General features: G+C 48.0%; 1 protein-coding gene across 13 annotated transcripts in view; it reads left to right on the top strand.

The window, feature by feature from the left end:
- Positions 1 to 17,159, top strand: part of LOC149367538 (uncharacterized) — a 65,601-nt gene that overhangs the window by 16,354 nt on the left and 32,088 nt on the right. For all 13 annotated transcript variants that reach the window (XM_089555954.1, XM_089555934.1, XM_089555929.1 and 10 more), the window contains exon 2: positions 442 to 746. In XM_089555954.1, the coding sequence (XP_089412080.1) occupies positions 457 to 746 (290 nt within the window). In that variant the 5' untranslated portion in view covers positions 442 to 456. The remainder of the gene's footprint in view (positions 1 to 441; positions 747 to 17,159) is intronic.

Here is a 17,159-nt window from a genome sequence, read left to right as displayed (position 1 = left end):
GATAAGAAAATAATCCAAAGTGTCCGAGGAGTGGCCAGGCATTGCAGGATGGACGGACGGGGATCGGCAGCATGGCTGCAAGCACTTGGTGGGGGGGCGGAAGTGTTGTCACGTGCAAGCTGTGCATACATGTGGCTTTATTCAATGCATTTCCCACAGCTGCACCCAGAGGTGTCTGCCTGGGGTGACCACCAGAGTAACGGAGCACACTTGCAGCATTGTGCTTCTACAGGGGGGGGGGGGGTGGGGGCTGTGCTGCCATGCACGCATTCTGCAGAAACATGGCATGTGCGTGGCCCACACATGCGTGTTCACTTGCTACCTCAGCCCAGAGAGAGGGTGTTATCTACCAAGTTCCATGCTGCAAGCCTGGCCTCGTACTTTGGTGAAGCCTCAGTCAAAGAAGCCACGTACCTATGCAGTGCCCTCCCCTCCCAACAGGGTGTGGATGTCCCCATGGAGCTGCGGGTGTGGCTGGAAGGGGGCCCCCAGCGGGTGGTGTGTGGGGTCACCGAGGCCACCACCTGCCAGGACGTGGTGTACGCCCTGGCCCAGGCCACCGCCCAGACAGGGCGCTTCGCCCTCGTGGAGCGCAGCCGCCGGGCCGAGCGGGCCCTCGACCCCTCCGACCGGCCCCTGCGCCTGCTGGCCCGCCACTGCGCCCCCGACGTGCACTTCCTGCTCAGGCGCTGTGGGCCGCCCCCCCCTCCACCTCCACCTGCCACCACCACCACCAAGGCGGCCACGTGAGTACCCCCTCCTCTCTCGTCATTAAGCTAGGGGATGGCTGTGCTGGAGCGTGGACACGCTTTTGGGGAAACGCGGATGCCCAGGAAGTTTTGAAATAAATTAAACTCAGACCTCAAGAAGGCCGAGTCATTCTTACACAATCCTAAATTACTTTGGCAAAGTGTTAACATTATAGGCAATGGGAAGAATTATCTCCCCCCTGAGCTGAAAGTCAGCGGGGTGCTGGAGTTCCACTTGCCAGCATGCTGAATGAACACTTTCTAGCTGCATCTTGTGCCATTCAACTCGTACTTACCCTCTTGCAGTACTCAATCTATATTTTTGTCCCTGCTGCTGCTTTTGCTACCAAATGTGCTGTAAATATTATTGCTGGCCCTCCTATGCATATTTGGAACAGAATGCTGCTCTCTGGTGTATTCCCTAGCAAATTAAAAGTCGTTCTATTCAAAGGAGGCAACAAAAATGACCCGAATAATTACTGTCCTATTTCGGTACTGCCTCTGTTTTCAATGTTAGCCGAGCATGTATTCTACAGGCAACTAAACAATTTCTTACAAGCTAAGCATCTTATCTGTCCCCATCTTATCTGGCTTTCAGGCCGGTAAATCAACAGAATAGATATTAAGAACTCTATAATTAACATTTTTGAAAAAAACCTTTTTTCTATTGGAATTTTTCTTGATCTGTGCAAAGCTTTAGATTCTGTGAAACATGCAATACTACTCCATAAATTAATGACTTACAGGATCCGTGGAGCGGCAAATTCACTTTTGGAGAGTTATCTAACTGCACAGATCCAGTATACTCATATTCATGATGTTAAATCCAGTTTTGGTACGATAAAATTCGGTGTCTCTCAGGGTTCAATCTTGTTTAAGAAGTGCTTGGGACTGGGCTAGTTGGAACATCTTCTCATAAATACTGCGCTGCTTAGTTGTACACGGACAAAGAAACTGGACAAAATTTTGGGACCACTTTTATTTATTCTCTATATTAACGACATTGTAAGCATTCCATTAACTCCTAAAATCACGATGTATGCCGACGATACTAATGTCTTTTTCTTTCCGTCTCATCTCCAAGTGCTTGAACACCAAATGTAATGCCTGGCTTGAGGAGTTAGTGGTTTGGCTCTGTGTTAACTTCAATCAAACGGAAACAAAGCATAGTTTATGCTCTTCCATCCAAAAAACAAACCATTAGATCATCACATCAAACTATCTTTCAATGACTAACATCGAGCAAGTCCATAGTTGCCGGTTTCTTGGTGTTTTTTCGCAGCGATTTGGATTGGGCTGATCATATAAACTACATTAGACTAAAGATGGCCTGATCTATTTGTGTCATTTATCGTGTTAGGCATCTCCTCCCACTGCAAGTTAAAAAAACGATTATATTTTGCCCTTGTTCATTGCCACCTCGTGTACTGCAACCTAGTGTGGGGTAAACCGATTCGTACAAATTGCTTTCACTCCAGAAAAGAGCTCTGCGTTGAATAAGTTCAAGTCCATCTGTTGAAGCAAATCTTCTTGAAACATTTCATGTTCGCAGTTTCTTTCATTCGTACAGTTTGAGTTCGGCTCTTCACATTTTTTTATAAAGTTTGACTTCAGCTCATTTTGCAATACTACTTACAATTCAAGAAACGTTGCATATTGCCACGTATCACTGTTCGTTTGCGCTCAAGGCCGCAGGAAAGGGGTGTTATCATTTGTGTTCGTGACGCGAGAAGCGACCGGACTAATCTCGATTGATCACAGCCATGCCGAGCTGCATCTACGTGTTTCCAGATTACTCTAGATGATCTTCACCTGCTATCTCGAAGTTTCCTTGCCGGCTTTAAATTGCGCGATGCCGCGAGCAGAGGACATTCGTAGTTCGAGGACTGACGAGCACGTTTGTTGCTTACGCCGCTGTCGAGTGATTCAGTTCTTTTGCGGGCGCAAGTCAGCCCAAATAAAGAGCTTCGTTTCCAGGTCTTGTTGGTGTCTTCCTGATTGCTGGACTGCCGTCACTACAATGTGACAGTATGGTCTACATTCCGTTGCCCTATCTGCTGCAAAACCCAGAACAAATTGTGGAAAACAAACAACAGATTATCAATTTATAACATTGTATAATGCCTACCAGTCTCTTATTCAGATTGCTTTAGAAAGTTATAGTGTGTCTGTATTTGAGAAAAAACTAAAGATTCTTTTTCCCCCCAGTTAAATCTCGGCTAACTCTGTATGCTTAGTTTTTTGAGTACGTGTTTGTCTTCTTTTTTTTTTTTTACCTGGATGTGCATATTATGAAATGTTTTGTTTACTGTTAATTGATATTTATTATCATCAACTATATTCTATAGTGATAATGTTGCTCATAGTTTTTTCTCTTTTGTCCATTCGGCCCCCGTTTTCCATGATGTGTGATCGGGGTGCAGGCCTTGTCAGGAGGCATGCTTGGTCCGCCTCCTTTAGCCTCCCCTGGAGGGCATATTGTACTTAATACGGCCAAATACTTGCTACACTCGGAACAGACTAAGCACAGTGTAAAGGAAGCAGGAGCTTGCCTGGGACAAGCATTTAATGGCCGTTGATCTGGTCTAAAACAGGGGTGCGATTTTACGAGTTCCTCTCAGTTTTTGTCTCAATTTCGAGACGTCAAAATGACGACACCGCGAGGCGCTGACCGCAGAATCGACCAATTAGCAGCGAGGTGGCAGTGGTTAGTAGCAGGGCTCCACCCCGGAAGCATTTAATTGCACCACAAGAGACTGTATGCTGACGTTTTGCTGTACACACGCTGTCAGTAAAATGAACAAGGTTTTATTTTGCTAACAAACTATGTTTCAAACTCAACAACATGAAGCAAAACAAGAAGCGTCCTCAATTCAGTTTGCTCTTCAGTCGCCGCTGCTGCCGCCAGGCTACGCTGGAAAAGCGTCGGCTAGGTGGCGTGAGCTGCCGCTTGATTTAGCCTTATCCCTCCACCCACATATATGTACACCCATCGTAAACGTGGCAGCCAGAAAAAAATCTGCCGATTCGACGCCTGTCTTTTTTTTTTTTGCACATTATATAGAATCAAGGTACTGTGCGGACATCTTAAGTACGCGGAAAAATCTGTTTGAAGGCACTGCTTGTGACGGGTCTGCTGAGATCAGTCTGCAAGGAGCGCTCGGCTCGAAAACCGACGAAGGCAGTTTTAAGGCAAGTTCACAGTGGTGAGTCGCAAACGTCGTGCGAGTGCTTTCGGTCAATTAGTTACGGTTTCCGAAGCACTTGTAAAGTGGGGAGGGAGCGTTACAAATCGTTTTAAACCTGTCGCGCGACCTCCACGACTTGCCAGTGTGAACCGGCCTAGCCTGTGCTCTAAGGGCAGTGCGTGGTTCTATTTGTTTGTGTTCAGAAAACACCGGGCGACCATGAATAATCACACTGCAGCAGCTGCCGACATAGGTGAGCAGGCTGGTGCAGCTGCTGGGAGCTTGCAATCTCAGTGCGAGAAATGAGAGCCCGGTCACTGTGGCAACTGAGATGTTTCGGGCTAAGCACTTGATGTTCGTGTTGGGTTTGTTGCCGTTCCGTTCGCATGACGGATACTGCGGTGGCGAGGGAAGCCCCCCTTTGCCTTGTCTCGCCGGAAAGTGACAGTGGTCTCCGCCGCAAACACACTGTTGACTGGGCTGTGCCTCATTTCCTACGGTGCCTTGAAACGCCCCGGCGGCAGAGAAGCGCACAGCACCTCCACTGACCTCCCATTTCAACGGCGAGTTTGTCGCACAGCCAGTCTCCTTCCCGTGTCAGAACGTCGAAACAACTCGTTCCGTACGTCAAAGCCACGCACCCTCCTGCACCGTTGCTTGCGCGGCCACCAGCGATGTAAACAGCCACCGTTTTCTGCCTCAAATGGTTTGAGACCACTCTTTGCAGTCTCAAAAAATCATCCCAGTCGGCTCACGTAATTAGGCAAGCAACGTCAACACTTCTGCACGTTTATGACGTCAGCTGGGAACTGAGGCAGCTCAATTTCATTTTGTGTATTAAGATCACCAGGAAAAGCCTAGTATGAATAGCGTATAAATGCGTGTAAGGGCCGGACACATGTATGGGCTGCACCCCGTTTTCCCGAAGGAAATGTTAAAAAAAAAAAAAATAGATCCATGTAAGGGCCGCAGCCGTACCTTCCACGACCCAGGAGGGAATAGCCTTCTAAATGCACGCGCCGTGGCCTCCGCGATCAATGGCAGTTTACCATTATCCCTCGACAGAAAAGTATGCGACAGTTGTATCTTACCAGTACTCGCCTATGGGGCAGAAACGTGGAGGCTAACAAAGAAGGACAACGCAGCGAGGTATGGAAAGAAAAATGATAGGTGAAACGTTTAGAGGTCGGAAAGAAATGGATTTACATGCTGTTGGTGAGTTTCATGTGATAGATGTACTATGGTGGGCAAAATTCTCTAGGATGTGCACTGCAACGGCATTTCTCAACCGTGGCTTGATGCTACAAAATAAACATGGCAGCAAGCTGTGACCTGTGACTGCCTGCAAAGGTCGAAGCTGTGCTGAGTCGGGGCCCAAAGTGTTGTGCGGAGCATAAACAAGAACTCGTACGATTGTCAGAAATGTGGCGGCCACAGCCAGCTTGGGTGACTGGGTATTGCTAGGGGCCTAAGGGTAGACCTGGAGAGCAAGGGTTGCAAACAAAGGGGGCGGCTGCATTGCTTAGGCAGAAAGCAAAGGACTTTGTCCCTACAGGTGAAGAAGAAAGCATCAACGCTGCTAGTTTTTCTTTTTGCTTAAAACCCACCAAGAATCTGAGCGACAGAAAAGGGCTCCTGGCAGGGCACCTTGTCTGGGTTCTCGCAGAAGCACTTTGGAGAGATTCCTTTCAAGTCCATTTTCTGGCAGAAAATTCGACTGGGTTTATTGAACACTTTTATGGTTCCTGCCAAACAAGGTTTGCAGTTTCAATTGATGAAGGAGATCTGTTCTATTCTGTAGGGGAGGAAGTTTGCTCCCACTGCACCAGCGCCACTGCTCCCCTGCCGGTCATTTTGGCGTTTCCGTCCGGGCACTTCGCCAGCCGAGGGAGTGCATTGAGCCAGCTGCCTGTCGACTGGTGCGCGCTGTTAGGGACGAGGTAGCATGGTCGTGTGCCGGAGAGAGAATGAGGGACGTCTGAGACGAGGCTGCTGGGAAAAGACAATTAGAGAGGACTTTATACAGTAATTGAAGTATTTACAAGTGAGCTGCAGGAACGCTGCATCACGACAGCTCAACAGGAGACCATGATGACAAAGAGCTCCTCGGCCGTGCCGCTGCCGGCTTTTTAAGAGTTCTCTTCCCTAGGGTCCCTAGATGGGGGCCGGGCTTCACTGGCACCAATCACCGGCACGCACGCACTCACTCACTCCCGAGAGATCACGCCGTCGTCACGCGCTGGGAGAGGGGAACGATGCCAACCACGTAGCGCAGACGCCGAAATGTCCATGAGCGGCGTTCGCGCGCGTTTCGAACGCGCGTTCACACTCGGTGTACGGGAAACGCTCGCTCAACCGGGCAGACGGACGCGGCTTCCGTGGCAATCCAGGCGTTCACCCAACGCGCGTCTCGGGGTTTGTCGGCGTTTCGCTGCTGCCATGTCGTTGTCTTCCCCACGACGAAAGCCAGACGTAACAGCGCGTGCTGCTCTTTCATAGTGAGCACGCGCCGTCTTGCTCGCGGGCGCACAAAAGTGGCGTTGCCGCTCGCTGTGAGTCATGGCTGGAATTCCGCAACGTTCTAAGAGTGGAGAAACTTGTTTTGTCGGGGGCTGTCATCACAGTAGTTCTCTGAACATCAACGGCCAAGGACTGCCCGTGGAATTCTTCAGATTTCCAGCACATGTCCTGCATTCTTGGGGGAAAAAAATTAATATTGGAAAATTGTAACGTACAGTAATGGAAATATTGAAGGTAATGGTCCACCCTTTCTGTATGTAGCAAAATCTTAAAAAATTTTCATTGCTAGTATGGAGCAGTTGACGATAGGAAAAACGTTAATACGAAAAAAAAAATGCAAGCCTATCGATGGGAGATTGCTATAGTGAAACCTTCCAGTATATGAAAAAATACGTTCATACACTTTTTCCTATTAAAAAATGTTTTTGCCCGGAATTGTTGGGTATGAAATGGGTGAGAACGAGAAACGGCAGGCCTCGATAACTGCTGTGGGCAGGGTGAAGTAAGTGTTTTTCTGTTGCTAAACATGTTTGGCATGTTGCACGCGTAATATTATTTCTGAGCAGTTTTTGCTCTAATTCACTAAGCATGCAGTGTTTAGTAAAGCTAACGAAACTCATTTCTTTTGCCATTTTTTATTTTGGAGGCTGACAACAACAGCAGACGCGTGTGAGGCAAGGTCAGTGATCGCCTCAAAGTTCCGACTTGTGACGCCTGGCTCAATTTTCGAAGTTGCTTTACATGTAAAAAATTTCTAAAAATAAAAATAATCAAAATGTTTGCTTGCATATGAATGAGCGTTTGCATATGAGCGATGGCTCTGCAAATAAATTGTTTTGGGGATGCGCATGCGCTGTAATCGGCATTAAAATGAATATACCAACCGCTTATCTCCGTTGTAGCGATTGACCAAACTAGAGCATTTTTTCACTTAGCCGTATATAGCAAGCAGCTGGTAGGCGCATTTCGTGCCTGTTTTCGTTTTTCTCTTCAGCCTCGCGTGTCGCCTTAAGGCCACTTTATTTTAAGTTAAAATAAAAATTACTTCCATTATTATTCAGCGAAACACGCAACAAAATCCTTATTATTTGGCCAGCAAACCTGCATGCACTGAACTGCTCAGCCACCCAATGAAATTAAGTATCTTGTGAAGATGGCTGCGCCAAAAAAAAAATGGTATTTACCACGAATTCCATGTCTTAAATGATCTCGTCATTTACTTGTGGTACACATTTCGCCATTACGGTACTGGCTTTTTCGTCAACCATCTGCTTCACGGAGTGGGCCTGATCCACTAGCAGTTCTTTTTTTCAAGTCTGAGCAGCGAAAATAAAAATTCACTGTCCACTATTTCTTTTGACCTACATCTCAGAGCGTACTGCCGCGGCAGAAAGAAATGTGAACAGCGCGGTGCCTAGGGGCTCCGCTGTTGGAATTTATTTTCGTCACGCTTACACTTGGCTTGCAACACATATCCGGTAGAGACATCCGTGATACAATAGTGTACCACTCTGGCGTCTTTTTGTTACAACCGAGATAAAAACACATTAAAGATAAATTCCGACTACGCAGCGCGTGGGCGCCGTGCTGTTCGCATTTCTTCCTAGCGCAGCCAAAAAAGCTCGCGACTGCACAAAGAGATTTGCAGGCTGGCCAGCACGTGCAAAGTACGTGCAGAAGTGGCTTTTTTTCAGGAGAAAGCGCGCTGCTCGTGCAACTGCTCAAGGGGGGTGGACCAGTTTGCCCGGTCAAAAGTGCGGAGTCGGCCGGAGAGGACACATTTCACTGGCGTCCGCAGCGCCCCCCTGCGAAGCTGCGGTCCCCTATACCTTGTCCTGAGTTTTTTTGCGCAGTAAGAAATTTTATTGAAGACACGAGGCCTGTGGCCTTTCGGAACAAGGCAGGGTTATCAACCAACAGGTTTTTTTTAGAGATTTTAAGATTTCATCTCTCATTCACATTTGTCACTTTAAAGGGACTAAGCAATAAATTAATTGAGATTAGGTATAGGAGATGGGAGATAGGCATTCCATCACTTGTCACCCCAGCGCAAGGATTTTTGAGCTAGCACCAATAGCAGCGATGTTATAAACGATTAAAAATTACGCTGCTCCTCTCCCCCCTCAACTCGTACACGCAAGGCGCCAGGAAAAAACAGCTCTGGGACTGGGCCCCACCCGTGATTGCGTCATTTGCGACTTCCGGTTGTCGCAACCAGCACCCCGGCACCAGCGTCTCTTCGCTGTCTCTCTTCGATTGGCGTTCCTTGCTTGCTGGTCCCTGCGGCACTGCGCGAGTGGCTCGCCCAAGGGGGCGGCACGAGCAGAGTGGGTGTGCCCGTGGCTCCAGGGAATGGTGGTGGCCTGCCGACGTTGCGGGACTAGTGACGTCTATTTTCACGATTTTAGTTCCAGAATCGGTCACTACGAGGATACTAATCGGCCGGCGAATTCCAAGAAACACGATTTATAAAAATTCGTAATAAATTGCCGGCTCAGCTCCAAAGCCTCATAATAATAGCATCATAACTAATATCATTTCTAAGCACTGAAAACATTTACCAGCAACTTTTAATTCGTTGCATAGTCCCTTTTCATCCAAAGTGGTCTTGCCTAGTGCCACTTTTGAGTGACATCTTTTTCCCTATGATTGATGAGTGTATTCAGCGTTCCCTTACAACGCAAGTGGGCAGAAAGTTTTCATACATGCAGATGACCTGGTGGCAGTGAATGTGACAACACAGGCTCAGGAGAGAGGTTTATGCTGGGAGTGACATTCTCGTGTCAGGCAGGTCATATCCAGTTTCCTGATATCTGAAGAAACGCGCTGGCAGTGCAAGGCACGGTTGAAAGAGCAAATTCTCCGCCCATTCCAAGCTGAGGCAGCACAGGCTGCCAGAGGAGAACGCATTGCCTCGGGAAGACACCCCTCGTTAAATGGCATGGTGTTGCTGCATCAGTGAACGCCTGAGCATCAGCTGATGACATTGGAGCCTTCAACACCTGTGGTCCGCAAGTTCAGCACTCAGCACGCCTTCTCTGCTGAACAGAGCTCCTGAAAAAAGAAATGGATTATCTCAAGGTGTTGTGAGTGGTAAGATGTTTTTGTTGTGGTTTCTGCCGCCTTGAATCTGGTAGTGGAAATACTTTTCAGCCCCAGGGTTCACTATAATCCTTTGTACATAAATAGCCTGTTTCATGGCTATACCTCAGTGAAAGTCCGTGGTGTCTAGTCCATGTGTTTTTGTGCGCTGGAATGATGTCTCATGGATATTCCCCTCTTGTGGTCCGGATCAGCGGCCGCTACCTGCCCCCTTACCACTTTCAGCACCTTGCTACCAGTGGTAAACTGCTGTTCCCTTGCAAGTCTTTTGAATGTTACTTTGGTTTTCTGCCTGTTAATATCAGACTCACCTTTCCACTCTGCCTGTCTTAACTTAGCAAGGCAGTGTCATCAGCACATTGCTTGTCCCCAACTGTTCCAGGCATAGGGACACCTCCTGTAAACAGGCGTTGGTGAGATTGTCTCTCCCTGCTTGACACCCTTCCAGCAGCTTCAGCAAAGACAGGGGTGGTGAGACAAGGGAATACCCCTGTCACACGGGCATTTCGAAGGCCCTCGAATCGATAGTCTATTGACTCGAAGGCGATCGAGCCAGTTTGAATGGCCATCGAGTCGACGGAGCAGCCCGGAACTCTATCGAGATTTCGAGGGCCTTCGAGCGTTGCCCAAGGTTGCTAGCATTGCTTTGAACGACAACAAACATGGCGACGCTCTTCAAAGCCGGACCCCTCGCTTCGGACTGAATTCTTCTTTGTTGCTGCCTTTTTCTGTCCGTTCACTGGCCATAAATGGGGCACCGGTCTTTCGCTTCGTCTCATCTTGCCTACAAGAAAACGTATAAGTGATAAATTTGCTTAATTTTTTATTCAGAGTGACAATTCTGCTGCTGCTAGGCCTAAGAGAGTCGGTTTGTCGACAGTAATGGTTCCCGTTTTGACAACCAGATGGCGCCACTAGAGGCTGAGTTTATTTTTGCGTCTCTGCTAGCATACGCTGAACTAAATGAGGGAATGCGCCTGCGTTTAGCGTACGTAAGCGTGCATACGCTCGTGGTATGTAGACAGCATAAATTTGTGCTCTTTTCTCGCTGTATCTGTGTACGCCGCGAGCGGCGACGTGGTGCGCACAGCGAGAAGCAGCAGCGGCGCGGCTGTTCCAACTCTCCGGTCGTCAACAGATGAGAACAGGTCCTAGTTTTTTTGGCGAGCGTATCCGCTTTGCTTGCCGGATTTTTGAACAAGTGTGAACGCGCCTTATGACTGCAAAAAAGTGTATTTCAACATTTGGTTAAGTTTCGTCAATATATTTTTGTTATGCGCGAAACCGAACGTAGCGATTGTGGCGCCACACGAGCTTGGCGTAAGATGCGAGAACCATTTCAATGGCCATTGAGATTTGCCGTGTGGCAGCACCACAACTCCCTCGAGTTCGATGGCGATCAAAAATCTCGAAGGCCCTCGACTCGATGGCCATTGAAACTGGCCGTGTGACAGGGGTATAACACTCTGTCTAATCTGGTGTGCCTCTATTTGCTCTTCCCGACAATGGTGGTTTCTTGAAGCCTTGCTTCAGAGGTCTTCGCTTCCCTTGCAGGGAACCTGTTCCCTTCTTCAGTGACAGTGCTCTCTTAGGTGATCATTAATACCTGTTTGACCCAAGTAAATTTTTCCCCACGTCAGTGGGTTGCTGTACACTCCACCAAAGGGCTAGCATGCTTTGTTTCACACACTTTTTTTCTTGTCATTTCCCGAGCTATCAATCGGCACATTGTTTCCTGGGTGCAGAAAAAAATGACGGGAACTGAACAGCTTAAGATTGCATGCCACGTGATGGGTGTGTCTGTTCCTCTTTTCTCAGGATTCATCACTCCTTTTTGGGGAGTGCAAAATTAGGGCCAGAGGGAGGTGAATGGTGCATAAGCAAACCAATTGAGTCTTTGAACGGCCTGTGGTTGCCTTGTTTTCCCTCACTGTATTGTGACTGCTTTTATCCGTAGCGAAAGCTACGGATAAAATTCCTTTCCCTATCATATAAGGTGACCGAGGTATCGCTAATACAATTTCCGCCTTTTTCTCCGATGTGGATAGCTTCTAAAAGTTTGCAGGCTATTTTGCTTTTGCTCTTGCCCAGAATCTTGATGTATTTGAGCATCGGCTCACAACCACAGCATGAAATGCAATGGGCAGGCAAGTTCGCCCCGTCTCTTTTTCTTACAGAAAGAGCATGCTCCCCTGCGCGCTCATTGATGCAGCGTCCCATTTGGCCGACATACACGTGTCCACACTTGAGCGGGATTTGATACACCACGCCCGTGGCACATTCAATGTATTGTTCCGCATGTTTCGCTGTACATGCGCTCCGTGGGGCTCCTTCCTCGGTGATCCTGGGGCATAACCCAGCAAGCTTTTTTGGGGCCGAAGAAACCACCGGAACACCATGCCTGTTTGCCACTTTCTTTAAATTGTGGGCGACTTTGTGCATGTAAGGAAGCACCGTCGGCTTCGCACTCCGCAAGCGCTCAAGGTCACAGCTATGCTTGCCTTTCTTTGTCTTCTGGAGAAGGTTCTCGGCTACCGCTGTGATGAGCGAGCAGGGGAATCCGGCTGAAAGCAGCCTGGTGATCTGATTATGGAAGCTGGAATGCATTTCATGCTCGCATGATTTGGTTAAGGCTGATTCTAGGCACGAGTTTGCAATTGCTCTTTTCACAATCTTTGAATGTGCAGAATCAAATGGAAGTCATCTTAATACAGCGCAATACACAGGACGAGAGAAAGAAACAAGAGACGACACGAGCGCTCGTGTCGTCTCTTGTTTCTTTCTCTCGTCCTGTGTATCGCGCTGTATTAAGATGAATCCGTTCCAACTTGCCCAGTTTTCTGTTCTAGTCAAATGGAAGTAGTGCTTTCTGTGCTCGAGGAGCATATTTCCAACAGACATGATGCGAGCCAACCTGCATTTTTATGTCTAAAAACTGCAATGAACCGTTGGTTGGGAGTTCGTGCGTGAAAACCAAGCCTTTGCCATGTTGTCCAAAAAGAGTTAAAACACTGCTAATTCAATCAGTGTTCTCCCGATTCTTTTCACGTGTGTATGCTGCATATATATTCTGTTGCGAAAGCAATAAATCTAGTTGATAGTTTGCGCTCTTTTCTGTCTTCTGCCTCTTCCTGTGTATGTTTGTTCGTGTGCGCAACGCCATCCCAAGAAATTATCCTGGGGTGTTGTGGTTTTGCTTTTACTCGTTTGACTCTGCATTTGCTACGCTGCCTTTGATACGATATATGGCTTCCCGTTCGGTTGCCTTTCATTAATCGTCCGTCTCTTCAGTAGCTGCTTTCCATGACTTTCGGGCTGCTTGAGCGATGCTGGTTAGACAATCTTGCGCCGATTCACTGTCTATTTGGCCATGCTGTCCGTATTTAAAGCTCGGTCGTTTTCACTGAAATCTCAGTCGTCAGTTCAGCGCCAGTCCTGTGGTTTGTCTCTTCTCTGCTGTTTTTTGCTCTGCGTGCACGTAAGGGGAGCCAGCCAGATGAGCCAAGGTTTTGTTCTCTCATCTTCTTCAGTTCCCTGACAGAGCTTAGAAGAGGTGATCCTGCCTGTTTCAGCTTACAAATCTGGCCATCAAGGCTTGCCTGCATTTTGTGATTGCACGACTTTTTGGTGGTTTGGTTTATTGGGGTTCAACGTCCCAGAGCGACTCAGGCTCTGAGGGACACCGTAGTGGAGGGCTCCGGAAATTTCCACCCCACACGGGCCTCTAGAGTTTCGCCTCCATCGAAATTCGGGTTCGATCCCGGCCGCCGGGATCGAACCCGCGTCTCTCGGGTCAGCAGCCGTGCGCCGTAACCACTGAGCCACTGCGGCGGCCTCACATGACTTTTTGAGAGAAGATTCTAGGCTCATTGTGGCAATGGCACGTTTTACCATTTTCGAATGCGTGGAATCAAAAGGCAGCAATTCCTTGCGGGCACGAGGAGAATATTTCCAGCAAGCACCTTTATCAGTAGTGGTAATGTCAATATCTAAAAACTGCAACCTGTTTCCCTTCAGAGGCTCAAAGGTAAAATCCAAGCATTCTGCGTGACTTGTAAAATCAGCTAAAACTTCCTCCAAAATCTGCGGGTAGGTCAAAAATATTTGTTTCCTCAGAGCAATTAAAAAGTTTTCCACGTACGTGAAGCTCTTCCGAACTCTAGTCTTCTCAAAAGCACCGCATAAGGCTTTGTCAATTCAAGCAAGAAAAATGTTGCACAGTACTGGCGCCACGCAAGAACCAATACACACTCCGTTCTTCTGCACAAAAGAAGACAGTTGTTGAACACGAGTGAAATTCCAGCAGTGTCAAGAAGTTGTCCACAGGGCTGGCATTCTGGAAAGCGACCGGACCATTCGCTTAAGTCGAGACAGCAACTCTCGCTGCGGTGGAACTAAGTGAAAAAGGGCGACCACATCCACTCAAAATACATGTCACAAGAGGCTGTTTTTCACAGAAAAAAGTATCCTCTACATTCAAGGTATCCAGCTGTTTCAAGAGGTTCTCTGCCAAGCGCCTCTGTGCACCTGAAGGAGGGTTCCTTGTGTGTTTTCGCGGAGAAAAATACATGCAAACTGTTGTGCTCACGAATTCCTCTGATGAGCTTCAATCGGCCAACATGCACGATGGCGACGAATGTCCGCTGGTGAAATCTCGACATTGGTGCAGTCCTGATGAGGCACCTTCATCGGCCGACTTTCGGTTTAGGGAAAGCAGCTCCGCTTTGAGAATCGCCTCTCAAAAGCTTTGATGGCCAGATTCGTAAGCTGAAACAGGTTGTCTGTTTTGAGCTCTCTCGGGCAATTCTTAGCAAAGAAGATGAATGAAAAGGAAAAAGCTGAATCCTCAGAAAAAGAAACCTGTGCCAATTTATTAGCTCGGGAAATGATAAGAAAAAAGTGTGTGAAACAAAGCATGCTAACCCTTTGGCAGAGTGTTCGGTCGGTATTGTGTGCTTCCTCCCACTGACGTGAGGAAAAATTTACATGAGTCAAAGAGGTACTGATGATCGTTTAAGAGAGCACAAACTGTCACTGAAGAACAGAACAGGTTCACTGCAAGGGAAACGAAGACCTCTGAACCAAGGCTTCAAGAAACCATCACTGTTGGGATGAGGTGCACCAAATTAGAAAGATGCTGATTCACCACCCTTCCCATTTTTCAGGATGTGACTAGATGAGGCGGATCCTTCGCGCAGTCCCAGATTATGTGGTCTAAGGTGGCACCGCACAGCTGACAGTACGGATTTTGCCAAATCGGGAAACATATTGAAATATGTCCACAGGTTTGGCTTTTCTCGCAGTGGGACTAGTAATGCTTCTGCATTAAAAATTGGTCAAATATTTAGGGGAATCCCCCAAGGTGGAGTAAATTTGTAATAAGGGAGATATTACTCATTGGCATCTACCCAAGCGCAGCCATACGGCTACAAAGGAAAGCTGTACAGCTTTCTCAGAAACTTCGTAGTTAAAGAAAAATTCGTCCTGGTCTGAGGTTCGAACCCGGGACCACCGCTCCACCGGAGCAGTCGCTCTACCAACTGAGCTAACCGGGACGGCAAGCTTATGGTAGGGCGAGAGCGAATTGATCAGTAACTCGAATTGGGAACAGTGTTGATCAAATGTTCGAATGTTTGAAATGTTCCAGGGTTCGAACCCCGGACCAGGACGAATTTTTCTTTAACTACGAAGTTTCTGAGAAAGCTGTATAGCTTTCCTTTGTAGCCGTATGGCTGCGCTTGGGTGGATTTCAATGAGTAATTACTCCCGTATTGCATTAAAAATTCAATTCCATATGCTGCAATTGTGGAACATTGGCAAATACAGGGTTAATTTAGGTTGGCCTTCGTGCAGCAATACAATGGGGAGAGAATGATCCATCTTATTGACATTTGTGTGCATCACCATAAGCTGTCATCAGGAAAAGAGGAAGCTGCCCCCCCCCCCCCCTCCCCCCCCCCCACCACTGGAGATATAACTGAAGCCTCTCAAATTAATTCTGCACAATACCTCCATCATTCCCACAGACATGTTGCTTTCTACGAAGCTAGCCGGCAAGCGAGTTCTTGGGCTTTTCCCAGCTTCTCGTATTTTCTTTTGGCTTCTCGTTCTTGGGCACCCGTCTGCTCTGTCTCCCGTCTTGGAAAAGGAGTGGAAGAGAACAGGTATTTTATATCCATGGAGAAGCCATTGAAGGACTTTGCTCTGTTCTCGTGCAGGACAACTTCTTCGGTGTTAGAACGGGGCCAATGACTGAAAGTCGCTTGATGTTGCTTTGGAGAAACTTCTTTTCGCCTGGCCAACTATTCAGATGCAATCAAGCGTAAAGGGCACCCAGTCTTGTGCGTCTTCGCGGGAAAAAACATTTCCAGGCAGCCAGTCTTTTTTTCCGTGCATTGGTACGTGAAAGGTTCTCTAAGTTCAGTCGTTGGCACAGCTTCCTCGCACTACTTCTCAGTTTTGATTCGGATGTTGTGCATTTTACAAAATTCGCGTCAACTGCTTCCGCTGCCTTGGACATAAGCACGCGTTTCGGAAGGATGGCCAACCCTCCCTCCTGGTCGGCGGTCAGCAGTGACGAATTCTTCTTCGTTGAAAATGAGACAGTCTTCTTGTGCCTGTCGGCGCTACAACGCGTGACCACGTCCGTACACCGATCCACTTCCGCCGCTGGGGCGAGGTGAGAAACTTGCCAGACCAACATTTCCTCTTTTGTTCCATGGCGAACTTGGGTCTAAGGAAACGCTGGACCTCCCCTGTCCGCCCACGAGGGGGTTTCCAGTCTTCTTCGGAGGCGTGAGAGCATGCAGGACAGGCACTCCAGCGCACTGACTCATTTTCAACGAAGAAGAATTCGTCACTGCTGACCGCCGACCAGGAGGGAGGGTTGGCCGTCCTTCCGAAACGCGTGCTTATGTCCAAGGCAGCGGAAGCAGTTGACGCGAATTTTGTAAAATGCACAACATCCGAATCAAAACTGAGAAGTAGTGCGAGGAAGCTGTGCCAACGACTGAACTTAGAGAACCTTTCACGTACCAATGCACGGAAAAAAAGACTGGCTGCCTGGAAATGTTTTTTCCCGCGAAGACGCACAAGACTGGGTGCCCTTTACGCTTGATTGCATCTGAATAGTTGGCCAGGCGAAAAGAAGTTTCTCCAAAGCAACATCAAGCGACTTTCAGTCATTGGCCCCGTTCTAACACCGAAGAAGTTGTCCTGCACGAGAACAGAGCAAAGTCCTTCAATGGCTTCTCCATTGACATCAAGGGCCTGTTTTATTCTATTCCTCAGGATGCCCTCACAGAGTGTGTTCGGGACGCCATCGAGAGACACGGTGTGGTGGCCTTCCAAAATGAGTGTGGTGTATCTGCAGACGGCTTCATTGAGTTCCTATGCGCTTACCTTAAATCAACAGTAACCTAGTGGAGATTCATACAGAATCAAGCCACATGTATAGGCTCATGCATTGCCCCCATTTTAAGCAACCTTTTCCTGGCTATGCATGACAGATCCTTGAGGAACAAGCTCGAGTCTTCAAGCGTTCGCAAAATTTCCCGGTACGATGATGACTTCTTGGTTCTGACTTCTTGATGACACGTTG

Source organism: Amblyomma mixtum, chromosome 1, assembly GCF_055824585.1.
Source record: "Amblyomma mixtum isolate Tamu chromosome 1, ASM5582458v1, whole genome shotgun sequence".
Taxonomy (NCBI): domain Eukaryota; kingdom Metazoa; phylum Arthropoda; class Arachnida; order Ixodida; family Ixodidae; genus Amblyomma; species Amblyomma mixtum.
Note: the sequence above shows the minus strand (reverse complement) of the source record. Positions and strands in the feature narration are given on the sequence as shown.